Here is a 24,707-nt window from a genome sequence, read left to right as displayed (position 1 = left end):
TAGGTCATATAACTAAATTTTGGCCAGTGAAATGTGCTAAGTAACAAACACCACTTTCTGACCAGGCTCATACAAACCTCCCTGGTATTGTCAAAAAGTGGAGACAATCCAAATGTCCATCAATTGACCAATGAATAAAATATGATATATTAGTACAGTGAAATATTATTCAACCATAAAAAGAATGAAGTACTAATACATGCTATACATGTATGAGCCTTGAAAACATTATGCTAAGTGAAGGAATACAGTCATAAACTATTACATATTATATTACTCTATTTATATGAAGTGTCCCGAATAGGCAAATGCATAGAGACAGGAAATAGGTAAGTAATTTCCTAGAACTAAAGAGTGAGGTGGAGGAATAGGGAGTGACTGTTAATGGATTGCCAAAATAGATTAGTGGTTGTTTACAGCTGGGGAAGAGGGTTAGGGGGAAATAAGGGGAGTGTGACTAGTAATGGATTCAGGGTTTTAAGGGGGAGGAATGATGAAAATGTTCTAAAATTGGTTATTGTGATGGTTTTACAACTCTGTGAATATACTAAAAACCACCGACTTGTACTCTTCAAAATGGGTAAATTATATGGTATGTGAATCTTACCTCAAGAAAGCTGTTACAGAACACACACACACACACATATTCCTGGTAATTCACCATGGTTTCTCTTTTCTTACCTGGCTGAAAGGAGATCTGAGGATCTAAGAGAAGACAAAGCCTCAAGCTACACAGAAAGTCACAGCCATAGCTGAACACTTGCTTCATGCCAGGGGTACTCCAAGTAATACTATATGGTAGATGCTAATATCCCATTATACATATGAGAAGGATAAAGCTCCAAGAGATCTGATGGCTTGACCACAGCCATAATGCTTAAATATAGAAGCCCAAATTCAAACCCAAATCTGTCTGCCTTTCAAGCCCATAGTAATGATATTGATTTCCTAGGTGCTGTGTAAGCTGGCTCTTAAAGCAATTCCAAAGTAAAATGTCCCCTCATCCCAGTGACAAAAAATGGCAACATTGTCAAAATAAATGCAGTGCATTGCAGCACATTACTTTGAAGAAAACAAGTTTACTTGTCTGCCTAAGTTCAAGTGTGTGCATGTGTGTAATAAATTCATGTGTGATTGCATTTTTATTCACTCATCAACTTTAGTTGCCCCTCATGAGCAGGCACGCTCGCTCTCTCGCTCTCTCTCTCTCTCTCTAGCACAAAGCCCTTCCATTGACACATAAATAGTAAATGTAGGAGGGGGGGAAAGGGAAGGAAGTAGAGCAGGAAGGAGACAGAAAAAGCTCTCATAGACTCATGGATGCCAGTGCAGAGGAAAGAGGACAGGTGGAAGTGCTAAGTCTTTTGAATAAATATTCTTCAAAAGCAAAATATGTTATTGGCAAGGCCACTGCTTCAAAGATAACCAACTAAAACCACAATGAGATACCACTTTACACTGGTGAGAATGGCCATCATAAATACATCAACAAACAACAAGTACTGCTGGCAAGGTTGTGGAAAAAAGGGAACCCTATTGCACTGTTGGTGGAAATGCAGACTAGTGCAGCCACTGTGGAAAAAAGTATGGAATTTCCTCAAAACACTAAAGATGGAACTACCTTTTGATCCAGCAATCCCACTGTAGGACCACACCCTAAGAATCCTGAAACACCAATTCAAAAGGACCTGTGCACCCCAATGTTCACAGCATTATTTACAATAGTCAAGTGCTAGAAACAGCCTAAGTGCCCATCAGTAAATGAGTGGATCAAAAAACTGTGGTACATTTACACTATGGAATACCACACATCAGAAAGAAACAAGGAAATCATACCCTTCACAACAGCATGGATGGAACTGGAGAGCATTATGTGAAAGCATTAAGTGAGCATTAAGTGAAATAAGCAAGTCAGTGAAAGACAAATACCATATGATTTCACCTACATAGTGGAACCTAATCAACAAAACAACCAAGCGAGCAAAACAGAACCAGAGACTTGGAAATAAAAAAACAAACTGACAGTGACCAGAGGGCAGGGGTGAAGGGGTAATGGGGGAAAGAAGGGGAAGAGTTGTCAAGGAACACAGATAAAGGACCCATGGCCAAAGACAATAGGGGGGAGTATTGAATGTGGAAGGTGGGAGGTGGGGAGGGCAGGGGGACAGTAATGGCGGGAAAATGGGGACAATTGTAATTGAACAACAATAAAAACATAAAAATAGCCCTGGCTGGTACAGCTCAGTGGATTGAACGAGGGCTGCAAACCAAAGGGTCACCTCTTTGATTCCAGCTAGGGCCCATGCTTGGGTTGTAGGCTGGGATCCCCAGTGAGGACCATGTGAGAGGCAACCACATATTGATGTTTCTCTCCCTTTCTTTCTCCCTCCCTCCCCCTCTCTCTAAAAATAAATAAAATATAAACCTCTAAAAATAAAACAAAAAGAAGATAACCAAATGGTCTATTTCTCAGGAAAAAAAATACAACTAGTCTTTTGGTATAAAAAGTATATGCCCTGGCTGTTGTGGCTTAGTGGATTGAGCACGGGCCTCCAAACCAAATGGTCGCTGGTTCAATACCCAGTTGGAGCAGATGCTTAGGTTGCAGGCTGGGTCCCCGGTGGGGGAGGGGGGGCACATGTGAGGCAACCACACATTGATGTTTTTTTCCTTCCCTTCCTCTTTCTCTAAAAATGAATAAATAAAATCTTTGAAGAAAAGTATAGCCCTGGCTGGTGTAGCTCAGTTGATTGAGCACGGGCCTGTGAACCACACAATCGCGGTGAGATTCCCAGTCAGGGCACAGGCCTGGGTCGCAGGCCAGTTCCCAGCAGGGGACGCACAAGAGGCAACCATACATTGATATTTCTCTCCTTTTCTCCTTCCCTTCCCCCCCTCTAAAGATAAATAAATTTTTTAAAACAGTTGTAAAAAAGAAAGTATGTATTACGAAAGTGGCTTCACTACTTAGTTACCATCCAATTTCAACATATATGACAAAACAGGACATATCAAAGGTAGCCCTCCAATTCCAAGTGGTCTGTGGATGGTTTTGGTTATCTTTCACAGAAAACAAATATAAGATCAAGCTTTCTGGGAGGACTTTCACCGATTATGCCATGATATTATTAAACTAGTAGATGTAGAGTACTGTGCTAATATCAGGGAGTTCTGGTCCCCGCTCTCTTATTGACCAGCTGTTATATTTTAGGTCCTTGCCTTTCTTTCTTCCTCCTCTCTAAAATAAAGGATTTGGACAAGATGATTTCTTGTAAGCTCACAGATTTTCTGGTTCTCTTCGTGGTCGGGAAAACAATCACCATAAATATGTATCCTTCTTTTGCAACATGATTTTAGATCCCTGAAAACAAATGCCCTTCAAAAATGGGAGGATGTAATCATTTCTCTACTTCACAAAAATGTTATAAAGAATGGCTATTTACATAAACACATAAACTAAGATGGTGAGATTAAACAGTGAACATAAACGGAAGAGACAAAGAAAAGGAAGCCAGTGGTTTCTGCAGAGACAATGAACCCACACTGCCCTCTTGGGGACAGGTATCTCTCTATTGAGCAATGACTAGCATGGATGGCTCAGAGGCTGAGGCTGAGGTGACTGCTCTATGTTCTGTACAAGCCTGCAGCCCCTTTTGTGTGGGCTGCATTTAGTAACATTCATCTAGTATCTTCTCTGCATACATTTCTAGGGCCCACGGAGTATCTTCTCTCCGTGACTCCTCTTTACCTTTGGAGCGATGTATTAGATATTACAATAAATGTGTCATGCATTCAGTTTCCCCTCCACTTGCTAAATAATTCAATTAATTGAATTTTGCTGGATTTGGAGGTCTTTACCCAAAGATGCAGGGAGTAAAATGAGTACACTCCTACTTTGTGACAGGCAAGCTCTGTTGTTCTTAACCTAGGAACCTAGGACTTTGATTCTTTTATTCTTCCAGACAATTCTTTTGCTGACTTCCTGGAATCTTCTGGCTGCAATAGCTTATTTAATAAAGTTTTGTCTGTAAAAGCAGCAACAAATAAAAATTGTTTATAAAGGATTTCATGCCACAGAGAGGCAAGCCATTTAACTGCTTACTGGAAACTTGAAGTAGTCTTGAATGGGCTTCAGAATGCGTAAAGTGGAAGGTATCAAGGAAAGCTGGCCAGCTCAAGACAGCTTTTCTAATAAGAGGGAGCCCTTGCCATCTGAGGGTGAAACACTATTCATTACTGTTAACCTTTAGTAACTAATTTATGGACCTGATTTGCTCCAGTTCCTAAGAGTTAAAGGTCAACTGTAATATAGGAAAAAAATCACTATTTCCCACCACCAATTTCTCCTCTATTAGTACAAGGTAAGTCCCTAAACTTCCTCAAAACTGTACATAATGACAAATCCTACTATGACTATGCTGACAGCTAGCCAAGTTATACCTACAGCAAAAACGTGAAATTCAGGATCAGATCACATATGTAAGTGAAGTAATTATAGTAATTCTACAGAAAACCCCTAGTTGGTTGGAGAAAATGAGGTTCTTGGCACTGAGGCCCCTGCCTGGCCTACTATACAGAGCCACTGCCTTTGTCAACCAGGTGAGAAGGAAAAGACCCATGGTCAGAGAAAAAGGTGGCTCTCTGGTGTACAAACCCAGACATTCTGTTTCCAACTTGGAGAGGTATTTGTCTTGGGATCACTTCATGTTGCCACACCCATTTCTCTAAAATACTGATTTGCTTTCCTAAACATTTTTTTACTCTTTTACTACTTTAAGTGGATGGTAATCCGCTAGTTTTATTCTGTTGGACATCAGCTACCTCTACTTGATTTCAGAAGAGACATGATGGCAAATGACTTAAATGGCCCTCTTAGTTTTTATTTAACAAACTCCTGTTTTTATGGCACTGAAGGTGTGCCAGGCATTCTTCCAGGAACTGCACCAGTGATAACTTATTTAATCCTTATAGATCGAGAGTCAACCAAGTATAATTAAGTATAAATAAAAGTGGAACCCACTACTTTATGGGAAAGGAGTTACAGGACTTCTTTTTTTTTCAGTCTTACTGAAGATGCTTTTCCCAACACTCCCTGCTGCTGAGTTTAAAGACTACTGGGGAGAGAACAGGCACATTTTCACAGAGACCATGAAGATTTCCCCCTCCAAAGGAATCAAAATCCTGATGACCACTGTTTGTCAGGCTTTTGTGTACTACAAAATCCTAGTAGTGTGTACTACAGCAGGACACGTGCATATACTATATACCCAACAGAAGCATGTCCATTTGTGTATAAAAATCATGCAAATGAATGTTATACCGGCATGTTAACAGTAACTCTAAACTGGAAACAACCTAAAGGTGTATCAGCAGTAAAATGAAGAAATCAACTGTGGCATATTCATACAATGGAATACTCCACAGCAATGTGAATAAACTGATACATTCAACAGCATGGAGGAACCTCACAAACAATGCTGAGTGAAAGCCAAACAAAAAAAAGAGCAAACACTGTGTGATTCCATTTAGATGAAGTTCAAGGACAGGAAAAACCTATCTACAGAGAGAGAGGCTGCAACAGTGGTTGCCTATGGAGGGGTGGGGATTGCTTGCAAAGGTGCACAAAGAAATTTTCTGGAGGGATCGAAATGATTTTTATTTTGATAGGCATGCTGTTTACATGGGTATATCCATTTATCAAAACTCATCAAATTCTATACTTAAAATCTATGCATTTCACCATCTGTACATTTTACTTAAATATAAAAGAGAGACATGACTTCAAATGTGTCATGAGACTCCTGAAGCCATCAGCTTGTGTTGCTACTGTCCTACAAATGCTGCCAGTACCAGGCCTGCAGTCTATAGCCTAATCCAGCAGCAGAAGCAAAGCCAGGTCTCTGAGAAACCAGACACTAGAGTCCTCTAACTCAGATAACCTCCAACCCTCACTTGATTCATTCTCTGAGGAAGACATTAACTACAGAAGGTTAAGAAGGTGTCAGAACTCTGACTCTCAAGCCAAATTTGAATAATCTTCCAGATTTTTCTGCTGTATGATTCAGTATCATTCCTAGCCCCAGCAGAGGACAGGCCTAACATGAAGTGTACCTTGGCATGGTTCTTACCAGAATCGCCTAATGCGGTTCCTCTGCTTATATCTTAACAGGGGAGGAAAGGAGAATGTAAGGCTAAGACATTTAGGCATCTGGGATTTGTGAGGTTGAATGTGGCAAATTTCTAATTATCCTCCAACTCCACAGTAGTAGAGTTTGGATGGGCACATAACCACCTAGCTAAAGAATACATTTCCCAGCTCTCCTTATCAGCTAGATGGGGTCTCATGACTATGCTCTCACCAATGGAATGTGAGTAGGAGTGGAATGTGCAAATTCCACTTGCTTTAAAGGAAATTACTTGCCCTGGGATTCTACCCTTTCCCCGTTTCCACAGGCTAGAGCACAGAGTATCAGTGACTGAGCTAGAAAAAGGGGACAATACTCTTAGAAATGAAAGAGCTGCAAAATGGTCAGAAGCCAGATCCCTGATCAACTCCTGGTCAGTGCTATGCCACTAGCCTGGTCTAGTCACCTCTAAAGTGCTATGTGAGAGAGAAATTGCAATCAAATTTAAAGCACTGCATTTAGGCTTTCTTTATTACATCATCTTAGCTGAAACCCCTAGCATGTGAGCTTTTGAGGCTCATGGTCTCCAGGCTGAAATTTCCAAGTCTTATACACTCTACCTAGCCCAGTAATTATTATTCCAAAATTCAGATTTACCAATACATGAAGATGGCACCCTCTTTTCCTATCATACAATGTTAATCCTGCTGTTTAAACTGTTCTCCCACAAAGATGGCGATGAGGTAGGTGGGAGCAGAACCCAGTTCTCCCTGTGCCCCACTGGATCACCTAGCTGATCTTCTGAGGAACAGAGTGAACAACCAAAAGAATCCCAGTTTATATGAAGTTTGGAGGCCAAAAATTGTGGAGGACATTTGAAAACACACGGTGAAGAGACTGCACCTGTGACCTGCACAGAGACCTAGGCTACTATGGCTGCTGGGCAGGGTATAGGGAGGAGAGTTAGATCACCAGCTCCCTCCTCTACCAGAGCAAGGAGGGCAGCTCAGCACCAGGAAGGACCTGTAGCTGGAAATCACTGGGGGGAACAGAGATGGAGTGGGAGACACACAGAGACAGTATACATCCACTGGGACTGTGGATGCTGGCACCAGAGAAATTGGGGTGCTGGGTGACACCTGGAGAAGGGAGGAGTTGGGCTGTGTCAGACCCTGATTCAGACAGTCTCCAGTCTGGCAGGAAAGTTGGGCTGTGTGAAAAGCCATGTGCTTGTTAAGAACAGCAGGCAGCTGCTTTGTTAGGAGCTCTCCAGCAGCGGCTGGCTCGCCCATGGGTGACTTGAGCTGCGTGCACCCAGAGACTGAGTGGCTGATTGGAGCCGCATGCCCAAGACTAAGCGGCCTGAGCTTGACTCATGCTGCACGCCCAGAGACTGAGTGTCTGATTTGAGCCTGGCTGCTTGTGGGGGCCCTGGGCCGAAGGCTGGGCAACTGTGAATATTGCAGCCCAGACCTGGTCCCCATCCTCTCAAAACCATAGGAATGGAGAAAAGTGAAGACCAGCCCCCCTCCTTCTGTGGCATCCAGGAAAACCAGCAGAACTCACTGAATGGGTTTAAAGTCAGCAGGAAACTTTTTTTCCTTTCCTCCCTCTTTCCCCCCCTTTTTTTCTTCCCCCAAGTGAGACAATAAGACTTGGAGTTACAATGGGTACAGAGACAGATCCAAATGGGGAGCACAAGGCTAACCCCCAAAATTGAGAAACTGAGACAAATGTCACTTTGCTATTCCATAGAGCTGGTATTTTATTGTCTATGTGTATTTTTTCATTACTTTTACCACTTTTATTTTATTAGTATTTTTTAAATTTCTCTTCCATATGTTTAGTTTTCCTTGTTTTATTTATCTGTTTAATTGCATTGTTTGACTGGTTTTCCTTATTCTCTCTTTATTGTATTTTAATTTTCCTCCTTTCACTTCACTCATGTTCCAGCAACACACTACTCTTGATCGTGTACTTTCTATTCTGGTTATCCAAATCATAATTTCTTGTCATATAATTGCTGTTCCAGTATTATTATAAATAACTGTTGTTCCATACAATTGTACATCCTACCCAGTAACCCTTCCTGATCTTATCCCACTTCACTTTAATCCTGACCATTATTAGTTTGTGGTTACCTCTATTCTCTCTTACACTATACCTATTTTCTATCCTTTACTCTCACTATATCTCATTGTCTAACCTTGCACAAGTGCTGTTTTCTGGATTCAGCTCAACAATCCTCCTCCCCTCAAAAAAGAGTCTTATCTCCCTTTCACCTTTTATAAAAAGTGGCTAGTTGGGTGAAATATCACAGTTAACACTATGCTTATCCAAAGAATCTCCTATCTCTTCTCTACTTGCTGGTACTTTAAATCTCATAAAATACTCTTGCTGTCTTAATCTACTTTGCCTACCCCCTGCCACTGATCACATACCAGAATAGGTGGGAGCTGTGAACAACAGTATACCTGCTGGAAGAGAGACATAACCAACAAAGAACCACCAAAAGGTACAAACTCAAGTACAACAAGAGAGCCCAAACAAACAGAAGAAAAGGCAACCCTAGAGCATCCAGACAAGGAGATCAAAGAGACCACACCACTGAACCCCATAGAATTCCTACCATAGAAGTTCAGCCTACAAAGACAGGTAGCAAAGCAAAACAACAGGAAGTGAGGAAACAAAGTCACCTAAAATGGGGAGACAAAAAAAGAACATGTAATCACAAGGAATGAAAGACTCCCCATTAAAGAGCTAAATGAAATGGAACTAAGCAAACTATCAGATATAGAATTCAAAATAGTGGTTATAAAGATGCTCAAGGAACTCACAGATAGCTACAAGGAACTGAGTGAGAACCAACAGTATGAAAAAGAATAGAGAAACTATAAACATAAGCCAGGAAGAAATGAATAATAAAATCTTGGGAATAAAAAGCACACCAGAAGGAATTACAAGCAGGCTGGATGAAGCAGAGGATCAAATCAGTGAGCTGGAAGAGAAGGTAGTAAAAAACACCCAGAAAGAGCAAGAAAAGGAAAACAGACTCAAAAAGAATGAAGAGGTGGTAAGAGAGCTGCAAGACAATATGAAATGTAATAATATCCATGTAATAAGGATACCACCAGAAGGAGAAGAAGAAGAGCAAGGGATAGAAAACCTGTTTGAAAAAGTAATGATGGAAAACTTCCCTAATTTTATGAGAAAAAGTCACACAAATCCAGGAAACACAGTCCCATTCTAGAGGGACCCAAAGAGGCCCACTTCAAGACACATCATAATTTTGCCTTCATAAAATGGCAAAATTCCAAGACAAAAAAAGAATCTTAAAGGCAGCAAAGGAGAAACAGGAAGTAACGTATAAGGGAGCCCAAATAAGACTAGCATCTAAGTTCTCAATGGAAATGCTCTGAGCCAGAAGGAACTGGCAAGGAATATTCAAAGTAATGAAAAACAAAGGCCTACAACCAAGACTACTCTATCCAGCGAGGCTCTCAAATAAAATGTTAGGTGAAATAAGAAGCTTCCCAGACAAAAGAAGGCTGAAAGAATACACCTCCACCAAAACAGCTCTGCAAGAGATGCTAATAGGTCTACTTTAAGAAAAGGAAGAAAAAGAGTGTGAGAGAGGAACACAGATACAAAAAATGGCAATGAATAAGTACCTATCAATAATAACCTTAAAGGTAAATGGATTAAATGCTCCAATCAAAAGACACAGAGTAGCTGCATGGATAAGAAATCATGACCCACACATATGCTGCCTACAAGAGACCCACACCTCAGAACAAAAGACCTACACTGACTGAAAGTGAAGGGTTGGAAACAAACATTCCATCCTGGCAAATGGACAGGGAAATAAAGCCAGGGTAGGAATACTCATTTCAGACAAAATACACTTCAAAAAAAGGGCCATAAAAAGACACCCAGAAGGTCAGTTCATAATACTCAAGGAAAGAATCCATCAAGAAGACAAACATTGTAAATATATATGTACCCAACATAGGAGCACCCAAATACATAAAGAAAATCTTGGAGGACTTCAAGAAAGTTATTGACAACAACACAATCATGGTAGGGGATTTCAACACCCCACTGCCAAAAATGGATAGATCTTCCAAACAAAATATCAACAAAGATATTGTGGCACTGAACAATGTCCCAGATAAAATGGACTTAACTAATACGTATAGAGATATTATACATATCCCAACCCAAAGAACAAAATACACATTCTTTTCAAATGCACATGAGACGTTTTCAAAGATAGACCACATAAGAGGACACAAAACAAGCCTCAACAAATTCAAGAAAACTGAAGTCATACCAAAGTTTTCTCTGACCACAAGGGACTGAAACTAGGAACCAATCTCAAGGAAAAAATTCAAAAACATTCAAACTCATGGAGATTGAACAGCATGCTATTAAACAATGAATGTGTCAAGAATGAGATCAAGGAAGAAATAAAAAAGGTTTTGGAAACAAATGAAAATGAACTCACAACAACCCAAAACTTGTGGGGCACAGCAAAGGCAGTCCTGGGAGGGAAGTTTATAGCAATACAGGCCTACCTAAAAAAGATGGAAACATTTCAAATAAACAACCTAACACTACACCTACATGAACTGGAGGAATAACAACAAAGACAGCCCAGCATAAGTAGAAGAAAGGAAATAACCAAGATCAGAGCAGAATTAAATGACATAGAGATTAAAAGCACAATTCTAATCTAGGAGCTGGTTCTTTGAAAAGATAAACAAAATCAACAAGCCTTTAAGCAAGCTCATCAAGAAAAAAAGAAGCCCTGGCTGGTGTGGCTCAGTGGATTGAGCGCAGGCTGTGAATCAAAGGGTCACTACTTCAATTCCCAGTCAGGGCACATGCCTGAGTTGCAGGCCAGGTCCCCAGTCGGGGGTATGTGAGAGGCAACCACACACTGATATTTCTTTCCCTCTCCTTCCTTCTCTCTCCCTTCCCCTCTCCCTAAAACTAACTAACTAAATAAATAACCCTTAAAAAAGGAAAAAAGAGAGGATCCAAATAAGCACAATCACTAAAGAAAAAGGAGAAAGATGAGAGACTACAACTCACACCACAGAAATACAAAGGAGTGTAAGAAATTACTATGAAGAACTGTATGTCAAGAAATGTGAAAGCCTAGGTGAAATGGACAAATTTCTAGAAAAATATAATCTTCCAAAAAGAAGAAACAGAAAGCCTGAACAGACCAGTAACAGCTGACAAAATTGAAGCAGTAATCAAAAAACTCCCAACACACAAAAGCCTTGGACTGGATGACTTCACAGGAGAATTCTACAAAGCACTTAAGGAAGAGCCAGCCCCTATCCTTTAAGGACTACTCCAAGAACAGAAGACTCCCCAACTCTTTTTATGAAGCCAGCATCATCCTAATCCCAAAATCAGATAAAGAGACGACAAAGAAAGAAAACCTCAGGCCAATATCGCTGATGAATACAGATGCTAAAATCTTCAACAAAATATTGGGAAACCGCAACCAGCGATACATTAAAAAGATCATACACCATGACCAAGTGGGATTCATCCCAGGGATGCAAGGATGGTACAATATTTGCACATCAATGAACATAATACATCATATAAAAGCAAAGACAAAAACCACATGATCATATCAATACATGTTGAAAAGCATTTGATAAGGTACAGTACCCATTTATGATTAAAACACTCAGCAAAGTGGGAGTAGAGGGAGCATTGCTCAATATAATAAAGGCCATATACAAGAGACCTACAGCCAACATCATATTCAATGGGCAAAAACTAAAAACTTTTCCACTAAGATCAGGAACAAGACAAGGCTGTCCACTTTCACCACTTCTATTCAACATAGTATTCGAAGTCCCAGCCACAGCAATCAGACAAGAAAAGGAAATAAAAGGCATCCAAGTTGGAACAGAGGAAACAAAACTGTCATTGTTTGCCGATGACATGGTAGTGTACACTGAAAATCCTACAGACTCCACCAAAAAACTGCTTGACCTAATAAATAAATTTGGCAAAACAGCAGGATACAAAGTCAATATTCAGAAATCAAAGGCATTTTTGTATACCAGCAATGAAATATCAGAAACAGAAATTAGGAAAATATTCCATTTGATATAGCAACAAGAAAAGTGAAATACCTAGGCAGGTAAAAGACCTGGGAGGTAAAAAGACCTGTACTCAGAAAACTATACAACACTGAAGAAAGAAATTAAGGAAGACACAAACAAATGGAAACATATACCATGTTTATGGATCTGAAGAATTAACATCATCAAAATGTCCACACTACCCAAAGCAATTTATAGATTCAATGCAATGCTATTGAAGTATCAATGGCATATTTCACAGATATAGAACAAACACTTCAAAAATTTATATACTTCTTTATAGGGAAAGAAGATCCCTATAGGAGGGATCACAATACCTGATAACAAACTGTATACAAAATCACCGAAATCAAAACAGCCTGGTATGGGCATAAGAACAGACACATGGAACAGAACAGAGAGCCCAGAAATAAACCCAAGTTTCTATGGTCAATTAATATTTGACAAAGGGGGAAGTAGCATAAAATGGAGCAAAAATAGCCTCTTCCATAGACAGTGTTGGGAGAGTTGGACAACTACATGCAAAAAAAAAAGACACTTGATAACCAACTTACACCATACACAAAAACTTGGTGGATAAAAGACTTAAATATAAGTCGTTGAGACCATAAAAGTCCAGGAAAACATAGGCAGGAAAATCTCAGATATTCCACACAGCAATATTTGCACTATGTCCCCTAGAGCAAGGGACATAAAGGAAAGAATAAACAAATAGGATCTCATCAAAATAAAAAGCTTCTGCACAGCTAAGGAAAACAGCATTAAAATGAAAAGAGAACCAACCGTATGGGAAAACATATTTGTCAATGATACCTCAGACAAGGGTTTGATCTCCAAATTATGTAAAGAACTCACATGACTCCACTCTAAGACAAGCAAACCAATGAAAAAAATGGACAAAGGACCTGAACAGACACTTCTCCAAGGAGGACATACAGAGGGCCCAGAGACATAGGAAAAGATGCTCAGCATCACTAGCCATCAGAGAGATGCAAATTAAAACCACCATGAGATATCACTTCACACTGGTGAGAATGGCCATCATACACAAATCAACAAACAAGTGTTAGAGAGGATATGGAGTAAAGGGAACCCTATTGTGCTGTTGGTGGGAATGCAGACTGGTGTAGCCACTCTGGAAAACACTGTGGAAATTCCTCAGAAAACTAATAATGGAACTGCCTTTTGACCCAGCAATTCCACTGCTAGGATTATATCATAAGAATCCTGAAACAACAATCCAAAAGAACCTATGCACCCCAGTGTTCACAGCAGCACAATTTACAATAGCCAAGTGCTGGAGACAACCTAAGTGCCCATCAGTAAATGAATGGATTGAAAACTATGGTACATTTACACAATGGAATTCTACACAGCAGAGAGAAAGGAGGAGCTTATACCCTTTGCTACAGCATGGATGGAACTGGAGAGCATTATGCTAATAAGTGAAATAAGCCAGGCGGTGAGGGACAAATACCATGTGCTCTCACCTTTAACTGGAACCTAGTCAACAAAACAAACAAGCAAGTAAAGTATATAGCCAAAGACGTTGAAATTGAGAACAGGCCAACAGTAATCAGAGGTTATAATGGGGGAAAGGATAAAGGGTTTACAGGACCAAGTATAAAGGACACATGGACAAAAACTTGGGTTGCAAACCGGTTTCTTGCAGGCTAACTACCAGCAGGGGATGCACAAAAGGCAACCATACGTTGATGTTTCTCTCCCTCTCTCCTTCCCCTCTAAAAATAAATAAAAATCTTTAAAAAAAAAACAAGGAGGGGTGTAAACAGGGGAAGGAGGTGGGGATGACTGGGGTAGTGGGGAAGAGGGGGAAAGGCAGAAAACTATACTTTAACAACAATAAAATTCAAAAGTATTTAATAAAAAAAAGGAAAAAAAGAAACTGGTCCCCCATAGTCTACAAGATACTATCAACTCCCTATTCATGTATACAAGTTCCTTTCAAGACACAGTCCCATCCTCCATGCTGAGCCTTACTATGCATTTGTTTCACCTGCAACTTGTGTTCTGTTTACACTGCCTGTTCTCTGAAGACACACACTGCACATGAAAAACTCTATGCTCACTCTTCTGTTCTGGCCAAGTGGAATAGCCTTTTTACTACCCCCAACCCACACCTTCTCCTGTCCATGAGGTAATTCTTATTAAGTATTCAAATAGCAGCCCAAAAGACCCCAGAAAATGACCAATAAGAATGACTTCCTCCCTCTGTTATGCTTCCATAGCACTTTGGACAAACCTTATTAAGACCTGTATCGTTCTAAGCTAGTGAGATTTAGCTACATGGCTGACCTCACAGCTAGAATATATGTTCCAAAGACAAAGTCCCTGAAGACCAAGACCTTGTCCATTTTCATAACCTTGACATTTTCATTTCTGGCCCATTTCATAAACTTGACATTGAACACATGATCTGATTTATATGCAATTTGTGTTGAGTAAATGAAGGAAGCAGAATATAACAGGTGGCATGTTTCAAAACTCATTATCATCCTTACCTACTCAGTGCAAATGCATAGTGGAATTTAATACTATGTTGATCGGCCAAATCACATGTAGGTAGGATTTCCAGTCTTTCTACCAGCTTCACCATTGCATTATAGTCCTGTTGGCAAGAGGTCCCAAGTGAGAAAGACAGGAAACACAAATCTTCATAGGATTTTCTGAAAAGTTGTTACAACTAAATACCCAGGCTGTGAGACAGCCTAGGTATTTAAATACATAGTTGAATGTGGCAAACTTTAGTTATCTTCCAAACCTATGGTAACCAAGTTTGGATGGGCACATGGCCACCCAGGTAGAGACTACATTTATTGAAGTTACTTACAGCCCAGCAGTAGAGTTACCACCACCAGCACAGCTGTGGGTTAAAATAAGCTGGCCATAAACATACAAGAAATCTTGTAGTCGCTCGCCATATAAAGGGAAGAAACATCTGAGTCCTTCCTATTTTACTAGAAACTAACAAATCCATCTAAGCCAGGGTTTCTCAGCTTTGGCACTATTGACATTTTGGGGCTGGATTATTCTGTATTATGGGGTGCTGTCCTGTACACTGTAGGATGTTAAGCAGTATCCCTGGTCTCTAGCTACTACATGCTAGGAGCACTTCCCTCCCCCCTCCTCTGAGATGTGACAACCAAAAATGTCCCAAGAAACTGCCACATGTCCCTAGTTGAGAACCACTGCATAACAACCTAGGGGAAAATTGCTACCACGTTTGTCTCAGTTGGGTCCCCTATGAGTGGTGCCATTTGCTACCCTTTCAGGCTTAGAATCACTGCTACTGGCCAACTTGCTGACAGCCAGGCACAGCACAGGACTTCCCAACAAAATCCCATGCCTGTTTTGTGGCTCTGCACACGAATGCAATTGCCCAAGGAAAGGGAAGGCTGTGTATTCAAGCTTCTGGCTCACCTTTGAACCTGAGAGCCCCACCAATGGAAGGTTATAAAAAGAAGAGGTATGTGAAGGGAAGGACAGGAGGAAGCCAGCAGCTCAGGAACAAAGACTTCAAAAAAGGTTATCCCCATTCTCTTGTCCCAGGGGGCATAATCTAATAATTGTTATAATCCTATTAAAATCAGTTAAATGTATCTGTTAGATTATCACTAGTGGCACAATCGACACCTCTCTCTTTAAGGACCTGTAGGCAACAATCTTCAATATGGCTTTGGAATTATGCAGATAAGGTACTTTGCCTTTGTACATTCCTCAAAAGGGAGGAAGGCAAGACATCCTTAGAAATGGCTCAATATCATTCAACTTGGAGGGAGGAGATGCCTGATTTCCTTCATCAGGGTACTGTATCCCACAAACCCTGTTTCAATAACTCTCCAGAAGTCTCTGACACCTGGCTTAGAATAAACATTTTCATTCCCTGGGTCATGGATGTGCACCTGCTACTTCTTTTCTCCCCATTACTGATGGGTGATGGTAAACAAAGAAGGAAGTGACAATGCCCTAAAGGAAGCAACCCAGCAGACGAGTTAAGAGCAAGGACAAAGTAGGTAGTTGCCTCAGTATGAACCTTGACTTTACCAACTGCTGTGTGACCTTGGGAAAGTCACTTAATTTCTCTGTGCCTCATGTTCTTCATTGGTAAAACGGGGATAATCAGAGTATTCACCCTATAGTTTTGTGATGAGGAAGAAATGAATTAAGATTCACAGAGGGCTTAGAACAATACCTATCTTAAAGTGCATATAAATTGTTAAATTCTGGATTTCTGGTTGTTTTGCTGGAGTGCCCATCTGATAGGACAAAGCCTTCTCCAATATTTGTACCACAACAGATATACTACATGACCTATGACCTAGCCACATAACCAATTTTGTCTATAAAACAGCTGCCTAACCATCTACCTAGTGTAAGAGTAGTTCATATAAGGAATGTCTCATGCCAAGGAAGAAGTCAGTATGTGTTAGTCTCAGATAAGTGTTTTCATACCTGGGTATCACGGTAGGACAGCAGTAAATTAATGATGATGTCTGAACTCAGAACTTCGGTATTATCTATGCGGAGTTTGATCCAAGCCAGCTCCTTCGCCAGTTCTTTGTCCTGGTATTTCTCTCTGGCTCTCTGGATATCATTTAACAAAGTTTCTTCATAATAAGAACTGGAGAGGGAAACATGAAAACATCAGGTTGCATCTCCACGCATGCATCCAGGTCAACTTAGGACCACAGAGTGATTTAAATTTGTTGTCCCCCTTTCAAGTAATTTTTTCATGGAGACTGGGCATTGTCAAGTGTTAGAACTATTAACCCATTAAGTAGCTGAAATGAGTTAAGTATAGAGGGTAAAATTAGGCTCTTCATTTAAAAAACAGCACGTTCAATTAAATAATAGTCTTTAGAAAAAGAGAACACATAAGAACTGTTACTTTTTAAAAATATATCTTATTGATTATGTTGTTACAGTTGTCCCAATTTTCCCCCTTTGTCCTCCTCTGCCTGGTACCCCTATTCCCTCCACAATTTCCTCCCTTAGTTCATATCCATGGGTCATGCATGTAAGTTTTTTGGCTTCTCCATTTCCTATACTATTCTTAACATCCCCGTCTGTTTTGTTCCAACCAATTATGCTTCTCCATCCCTGTAACTTTCCCCCCATTATCTCCCTTCCCCTTTACAGCTGATAAACCTCCAAATGAGCTCCATATCTATGATTGTTTCTGTTTTGCTCATTTGCTTAGTTTTTTATTTGTATGTATAAAAATTCTAGTGAGAATTCCATTGTTTTAAAGATAAACTTGTTTTATATCTGAACAGACATATTACTATTTACTAATAGCTTTCACAATTGTCAGGTAGCCAGAAAGTAGTTTTAAAACTCTTACGTCACATGTACATATTTCGTTTACTTTGCTTAGTTTTTTTTTAGATTCTGTTGTTGAAAGTTGTGAGTTTGTTGCCCTTTTTATGTTCATAGTTGTGATCTTCTTTTTCCTAAATAAGTCCCTTTAACATTTCATATAATAATGGCTTGGTGATGATCAACTCCTTCAGTGTTATGTTGTCTAGGAAACACTTTATCTGCCTTTCCATTCTAAATGATAGCTTTGATGGATAGAGTGATCTAGGTTGTAGGTCCTTGCTTTTCATCACTTTGAATACTTCTTGCCACTCCCTTCTAGCCTGCAAAGATTCTTTTGAGAAATCAGCTAACTGTCTTATGGGAACTCCTTTGTAGGTAACTCTCTGCTTTTTCTATACCTACTTTTAAGAATATCTATTTGACTTTTGGCATTTTAATTATGATGTGTCTTGGTGTGCTCCTCTTTGGGTCCAACTTGTTTGGGACTCTCTGTGCTTCCTGGACTTATATACCGACTTCCTTCACCAAATTAGGGAGGTTTTCTTATATTATTTTTTCAAATAAGTTTTCAATTTCTTGCTCTTTCTCTTCTCTTCTCTTTGAGGCATCCCTATGATTCAGATGTTGGTACAGTTGGAGACGTCCCAGAGGTTCCTAAGCCTCTCATTTTTTTTTAAATTCTTTTTTCTTCTTGCTGTTCTGGTTGAATGCTTATTTCTTCCTTACATTCCCAATCATTGATCTGACCCTGGCTTCAACCCCTTCACTGTTGGTTCCCTGTAGATTTTTCTTTATTTTACTTAGTATAACCTTCATTTCTACCTGGGTCTTTTTACTTTTGTTGCCACATTTAATGAGTTCTGTGAGCATCCTCTTTGAACTCTGCATCACAGTGTTTTAAACTTTGCATCTGCTAAGTGATCTGATAGATTGCTTATCTCCATTTTGATTAGTTCTATTTCTACAGTTTTGTTCTTTTTTTTCATTTGGACCATATTTATTTGTCTCCTCAATTTGGAAGCCACCCCATGTCTGTTTCTGTGTATTAGGTAGAGCTGCTTTGACTCCGTCTTAGTAGCATGGCCTATTATAAACAAGGCACCTGTAAATTGTGGGGTGGAGACTTAGGTAATCACCAAGGCAGAGCAACCTGCTTCACTGCTTTGTGGCTCTGTATTGGGGGAAGGCTTAGAGAGGGGACAATGCCACTGCCTAGTTTCTGGAGGTCTGCCTGGCACTTGGCCTGTGTGACTGGCACCCTTCTAGCAGCTGCCCTGGTGCTGAATCCCAGAGGGGGTGGGTCTTCATACACTTTAAGTCTGTGTGGGCTCTTTAAGTAGAGTCTCCTTAAGATCCACCAGTTTCTTCTGCTGCTGCAAACCCCACTGGTTTTTACAGCTAGAAGTTATGGGGCTTTATGTTCCTGATGCTAGAAGCCTGGGATATGTGGTCTGGCCTGGGGCTAGGATCACTTGCTCTCAAGGTATCCCTCCTGATTTTTACCTACCACATGTGAATGTGTGACTGCCTGTTCCGCTGCTACCATCTCTCTGTGCCACGCCACATCTCTGCCCATCTCTGCATCTCTGCCCCTCCTACCTGTCTGGATGAATGTGGCTTCTTTAAATCTCGATTGTTGTACTTCCATGTAGCTCCATTTTCTAGCAGTTCTGAGTGTTATTTGTTTTGATGTCTAGGTGTAATTCTTACTGTGATTGCATGAGGAGGCAAAGTGTGTTTATGTATGCCTCCATCTTGACTGGAAGTCCATAGCTAGTCAAAACTATTACTTTTAATAATTATAGACTTCCGCCAAGATGGAGGCATAGGTGGAAACACTGTGCCTTCTCCCACAACCAAGTTTGAACACAACAAAGGTTTGGAGAACTAGGACACACCCAAAGACCAGAAAACAGAATTATACGAAGTCCGACAACTACGAACCATTCAACGGGGACGGTAAGAGAGGCGGAGCCAGCAGCGGAGCTGGGTCAGGCAGGACAGATCCCCCGACCTAGGCGAAGTCGGGGTGCGGGGCAAACTGACCACGGTCGCACATTCGCGCACAGTGAGACGGACCACACAGGCCCCAGGGGGCGAACCCAGTGGTGGAGGGCTGCCGACGGTGGCACACTCGCGTGCAGTGGAACGAAACGCGTGGGCCTGGTGACGGTGGTGGCTGCGGCGCTGGGCCGCGGCGACAGACAGGAAGCCATTGTCCCTCTTTGACCCCGCCCCCACCTACACGTCACAACCCAGCGACTGAGTTGCCCTGTTCTAGTGAATACTTTAGGGCTTCGATCCTGCTACGGAACAGGCACGAACAGCCCAAAAGATGGTGCAAGAAGAACTCAAAGTCCCAGAGCCAATAACTCTAAGCGACCGAGAAATTGCCAGCCTCTCAGAAGCACAATTCAAGACACTATTTATCAGGATGCTCACAGAACTGGTAGATTATAGTCACAAATTAGAGGAACATAGTCACAAATTAGAGGAACACATGAAGGCTAAACTAATTGAAATGAAGGGAGATGCACAGGAAACCAATAGTGATGGAAAGGAAACTGGGACTCAAATCAATGGAATGGACCAGAAGGAAGAACGAAACATCCCACCAGAAAGGAATGAAGAAATGAGAATTCAAAAAAATGAGGAGAGGCTTAGGAACCTCCAGGACATCTTTAAACGTTCCAACATCCGAATTATAGGGGTACCAGAAGGGGGAAAGAAACAGCCACGAGTGGAAAACGTATTTGAACAAATAATAAAGGAGAACTTCCCCAGTCTGGCAAAGGAAATAGACTTCCAGGAAATCCAGGAAGCTCAGAGAGTCCCAAAGAAGTTGGACCCAAGAAGGAATACACCAAGGCACATCATCATTACATTAGCCAAGACCAAAATGAAGGAGAGAATCCTAGAAGCATCAAGGGATAAGGGGACAGTCACCTACAAAGGAGTACCCATCAGACTGTCAGCGGATTTCTCAAAAGAGACCTTACAGGCAAGAAGGGGCTGGAAAGAAGTATTCCGAGTCATGAAATCCAAAGACCTACAGCCAAGATTGCTTTATCCAGCAAAACTTTCATTGAGAATGGAAGGACAGATAAAGTGCTTCTCAGATAAGATCAAGTTCAAGGAGTTCATCATCACCAAGCCCTTATTATATGAAATGCTAAAGGGACTTATATAAGAAAAAGAAGATGAAAAATATGAACAGTGAAAGGACAGCAAACACACAGTTATTAACAACCACACCTAAAACAAAAGCAAACCAAGAAGACAGCTAGATCAGGAGTGGAACCATAGAAATGAAGAACACATAGAGGGTTAGAAACAGGGGGGTGGGAGGGGGAGAAGGGAGGAGAAGGCACAGAAAATAGCATAGATGGTAGGTAGAAAATAGATAGGGGGAGGGCGAGAATAGTGGGGGAAATATAGAATCTAAAGAACTTGAGACACGTGGTTATAAACTAAGGAGGGGAGAATGGTGGGGGAGGGAGTGTGCGGGTGGAGGGGAATGAAGGGGGGAATAGAACAACTGTAATGGTATAATCACTAAAATATATTAAAAAATAAAAATAAATAAATAATTATAAAACTATGGCAAATAAGTGTGTATATAATACACAGCCTGGTCTAATCCTGATAATAAGAAGTATTAAACATTTAAAGAAGGAAGTGATGCTCCACAGAAAGTACTGTGATATAAAAATATCAGTGCATTGCTTTAATCTTTTATTTCCTTATTTGTCTATTGCTTATCACCCCAATGATAAGAAAATTAGCAAATTATACCGGTGTTTAAAATTCTGTTATTGAGCCCTGGCCGGTGTGGCTCAGTGGACTGAGTGCTGGCCTGTGAACCAAAGAGTTGCCGGTTTGATTTCCAGTCAGGGCACATGCCTGGGTTTTGGGCCAGGTCCCCAGTATGGGGCGCATGAGAGACAACCACACATTGATATTTCTCTCCCTCTGTTTCTCTTTCCCTTTCCTTCTCTCTAAAAATAAATAAATACAATCTTTAAAAAAATTCTACTATTGAGCATAAAACTCTATTATTAATCTATGAGTCATTAACTTGGATGACAGCCATCATTCATTTGGTGAACTATAAAGGCATCAAATTTATTAATGGGTCATTAGTTTAGCCTGACAAATAAAAAGTTATACTTTGGTTTTGTTTTCAAGGGTAATTCTGAAAAATAGTTTTAATAAACTAAGAAACCTAGTAAGAACAGTAACTTTTAAGTAAATAAACAAAAACACTGAATTGAGTATGGCTTGAGGACATCATATATGTAATAAGCATGCAGCCATTTCTGGCTCTGCCAACCAGGGAAGATGTTACTAATTAATGTGAACTTGGAAGTGGCTTCTAATCCCCTTTTATCACAGGGCTCCAGGTAGCCTTTATCAATTAAGAGTTGGCACTTGAGCTAACAACTCTGCCATCTTCATTATGGATGTTTGTAAATCATAAGCACCATTTACCCTCTCACTAACCATTGTCAGGTATCTGCCAGCTCAAGGGGTGGAATCAACCAACAGGTACTTCAAGTCTTTTAAAATTAAACCAAATCATAAGAGTTGTTTTCCTTCTGATCCATATACACACTGAATAAGAAACAAATTTGAGTCCACTTCTGGAAAATACCTTGCTCATCTGGCTGATTCAAGCTAGACTGTCCCCTTGTAAGATCTGAGAAGATAATACTAGACTTTTTCATAAACTTTTCCTTACTAAAATATTCGTTTAGTAAGATGGTAGATAGCAAGGTGAGATTAAATGAGGTTTTCCAGGAATGTGCCACAAAAGTTCCCCATTTGTTTTCTATGTCGGCATGTGGTCACAGATGTCTGGTTTTTCAGTCTTCTTTTCCCATAAAGTCTGTAGAAGAAAGTTTGTGTCCAGAGAAGTGGTGATGGGGTAGAAAAAGAGAATAGACTGTTAACTAGAGTGTACCTCACACCAATGCTACAGAAGTTACACTCCATAGTTCAGGGAATCATGATGTGAGCCAAAGTGGGACATGTGGTCCTTTACATTTCAAGCCAATTCAGCCAGTGCTTTGCATTTTTACTTGTTTTAGAAGGACAAATTCTTCTCCTTGTGACATAATTTACAGAAGTAAATCCTTTACACTGGCTACAAGTGAAATAAGTGGGTCCTTTGGTTAAGTAAAATTATTTTTTCTGCCCTTCAGTTTTAGAACAAGAACATTTTAAGGCACAGTTTCTTAAGCACTAAGGAACAAAGAGGTTAGCTGACTTTACAAGGATACACAGCCAACGAATTGCTTGAGCTAGGATTCAAACCCAAACCTGCCCACTTCTGAATCAGTATTCTCCACCTTATCCAACATCAATCTACAAAGAACACAGGACATCCTGAGGTCAGGTTGGCTTCAGCTGGACTCACTGCATCCCGACCTTTGTAGTAGAAAAACTTATGGTCAGAGTGACCATTCTAAAGGCATTTTTAAAACCTCAATAACTGAATGTAGTGTGGAGGGGAGGAAATCATCTTCAGAAATTATCTTAAAACACTGACTCTCAGAACATTAAGAAAAATCATTTATATGATAGATGATTAGAGAGAAATTGTGAAGGTCACGCAGAGAGTTGAGAACAGACACAGAGTCAACCCTGACCTCCTATCTCCAGTTTTATTCTCTTTTGGCTATACCTCAATGGCCCAACTCAGTGTAGGAAACAATAGATTTCAGGACGACTTAAAATGATTGCCAGGATTCCCCATTCTCTTGACACTATGTCTTTTGAGGGCACATCCATGACTGTGAAGGAAAGATTGTGGCCAAGATCCCAGGGTTGTTGACGGCTGAGGGGAATTACCATGAGGTCATGCAGATGTCCTTGAGGAGGCTGCTGAGTTTGTCCAACAGAGGCACGCACAGGGGACCAGTGACGGTGACCAAGTCAGGCTGCACGTACTCTGAGGAAAGCCTCTGGAAGTCACTCTGGCTGCAAGCGAGATCAGTACACTGTTTAATGCTGTATGAGATGATATAATAATTTCCAGTATATGCCTGAAAAAAAAAACAAAGAGGTTTCACAAAATTACAAACTTTTAATTACTATCCCTGCACTAAGTTTTAAAGAATTTATATGGCATCAGAAATAATTCATCTGTTCTTATATTTAATTTTTAAAACTAGTGCAGTTATCTAGGAATTTTTGCATAATATCAACATATCTTAGGAAATACACTTTTGCCAAGATAAAAATTCAAATAAGGGATACTGCCTATTCAAAGTTAAATTAATTAATTTCAGAGAAAACTATGCAAATGCCATGATCTCATATGAAACAGAAGCCTTGGGAAAAACTTACAACATTGGGGAACTATTTACAAATACATGTGTGACATACATTTGTTCTTCTACTTGAAATTGGTTCAGTTTATGGCAAAAAAAAAAAAAAGCCTTCACATTTCAGACTCGGAGGGAGAAAGGCATATGTGGATCGGTGAAGTCTAGAAGGTAAAATATCTTTGAAAAACTGAAGATCGCTACTTTCAAAAAGCTAGAGCTACACTAGGGGTATGAGGAGCTCCTCAGATCTTCTCCCCAGAGAAAAAATCATAGCTAGTAACAATTATTTTTAAAAAACATTTTAAGTCACTATAAATTGTCTTGAAGAATACACACCAAATGGAGAAACATTTATTCAAGCAAATTTACTTGGTAAGAACAATGAGAGTCTAGCATTTGAGTTATAACCTGCTCTTCTTCTACCCTTCAGCCCAAAGTGACAGAAGCTCTACTCTGGGCAGGTACAGCCAAGAATATGGGGCTCCTTCTCACCCCTAACCTTCACTCTAGGATGAGAACAGCATTTTCATTCACTATAGCCCTGTGTTATAGAAGCTCTCTTCCAGGCAAGTGTGGTCAAGAGGACCAGGGTTCCATTTCTCTACCCAGTTCCCACTTGTAGGGAAGAAACTCTACCACAAAAACAAATAGAAAAAAATTAGAAATGGTAAACTTTTAAAAAGGTTAATATAACAAACTCTGTCAATATATACTAATTTTCCTTTCTTCTCTCAGCTTCTTTAAACAATACAACATAGTAAAAAGTAATA

The 24,707-nt window shown here is 40.3% G+C and overlaps 1 protein-coding gene across 1 annotated transcript in view; it reads right to left on the bottom strand.

The window, feature by feature from the left end:
* MAP3K15 (mitogen-activated protein kinase kinase kinase 15) overlaps window positions 1-24,707 on the bottom strand; it is a 93,795-nt gene that overhangs the window by 51,291 nt on the left and 17,797 nt on the right. The window contains exons 4-6 of the mRNA XM_037046357.1: window positions 23,459-23,652; window positions 16,736-16,904; window positions 14,785-14,891 (exon numbers count right to left, since the gene is read on the bottom strand). Coding sequence (XP_036902252.1) covers window positions 14,785-14,891; window positions 16,736-16,904; window positions 23,459-23,652 — 470 coding nt within the window. The remainder of the gene's footprint in view (window positions 1-14,784; window positions 14,892-16,735; window positions 16,905-23,458; window positions 23,653-24,707) is intronic.

This window comes from Sturnira hondurensis, unplaced genomic scaffold, assembly GCF_014824575.4.
Source record: "Sturnira hondurensis isolate 20B ecotype Veracruz unplaced genomic scaffold, ASM1482457v3 Scaffold0005220, whole genome shotgun sequence".
Lineage (NCBI taxonomy): Eukaryota > Metazoa > Chordata > Mammalia > Chiroptera > Phyllostomidae > Sturnira > Sturnira hondurensis.
Note: the sequence above shows the minus strand (reverse complement) of the source record. Positions and strands in the feature narration are given on the sequence as shown.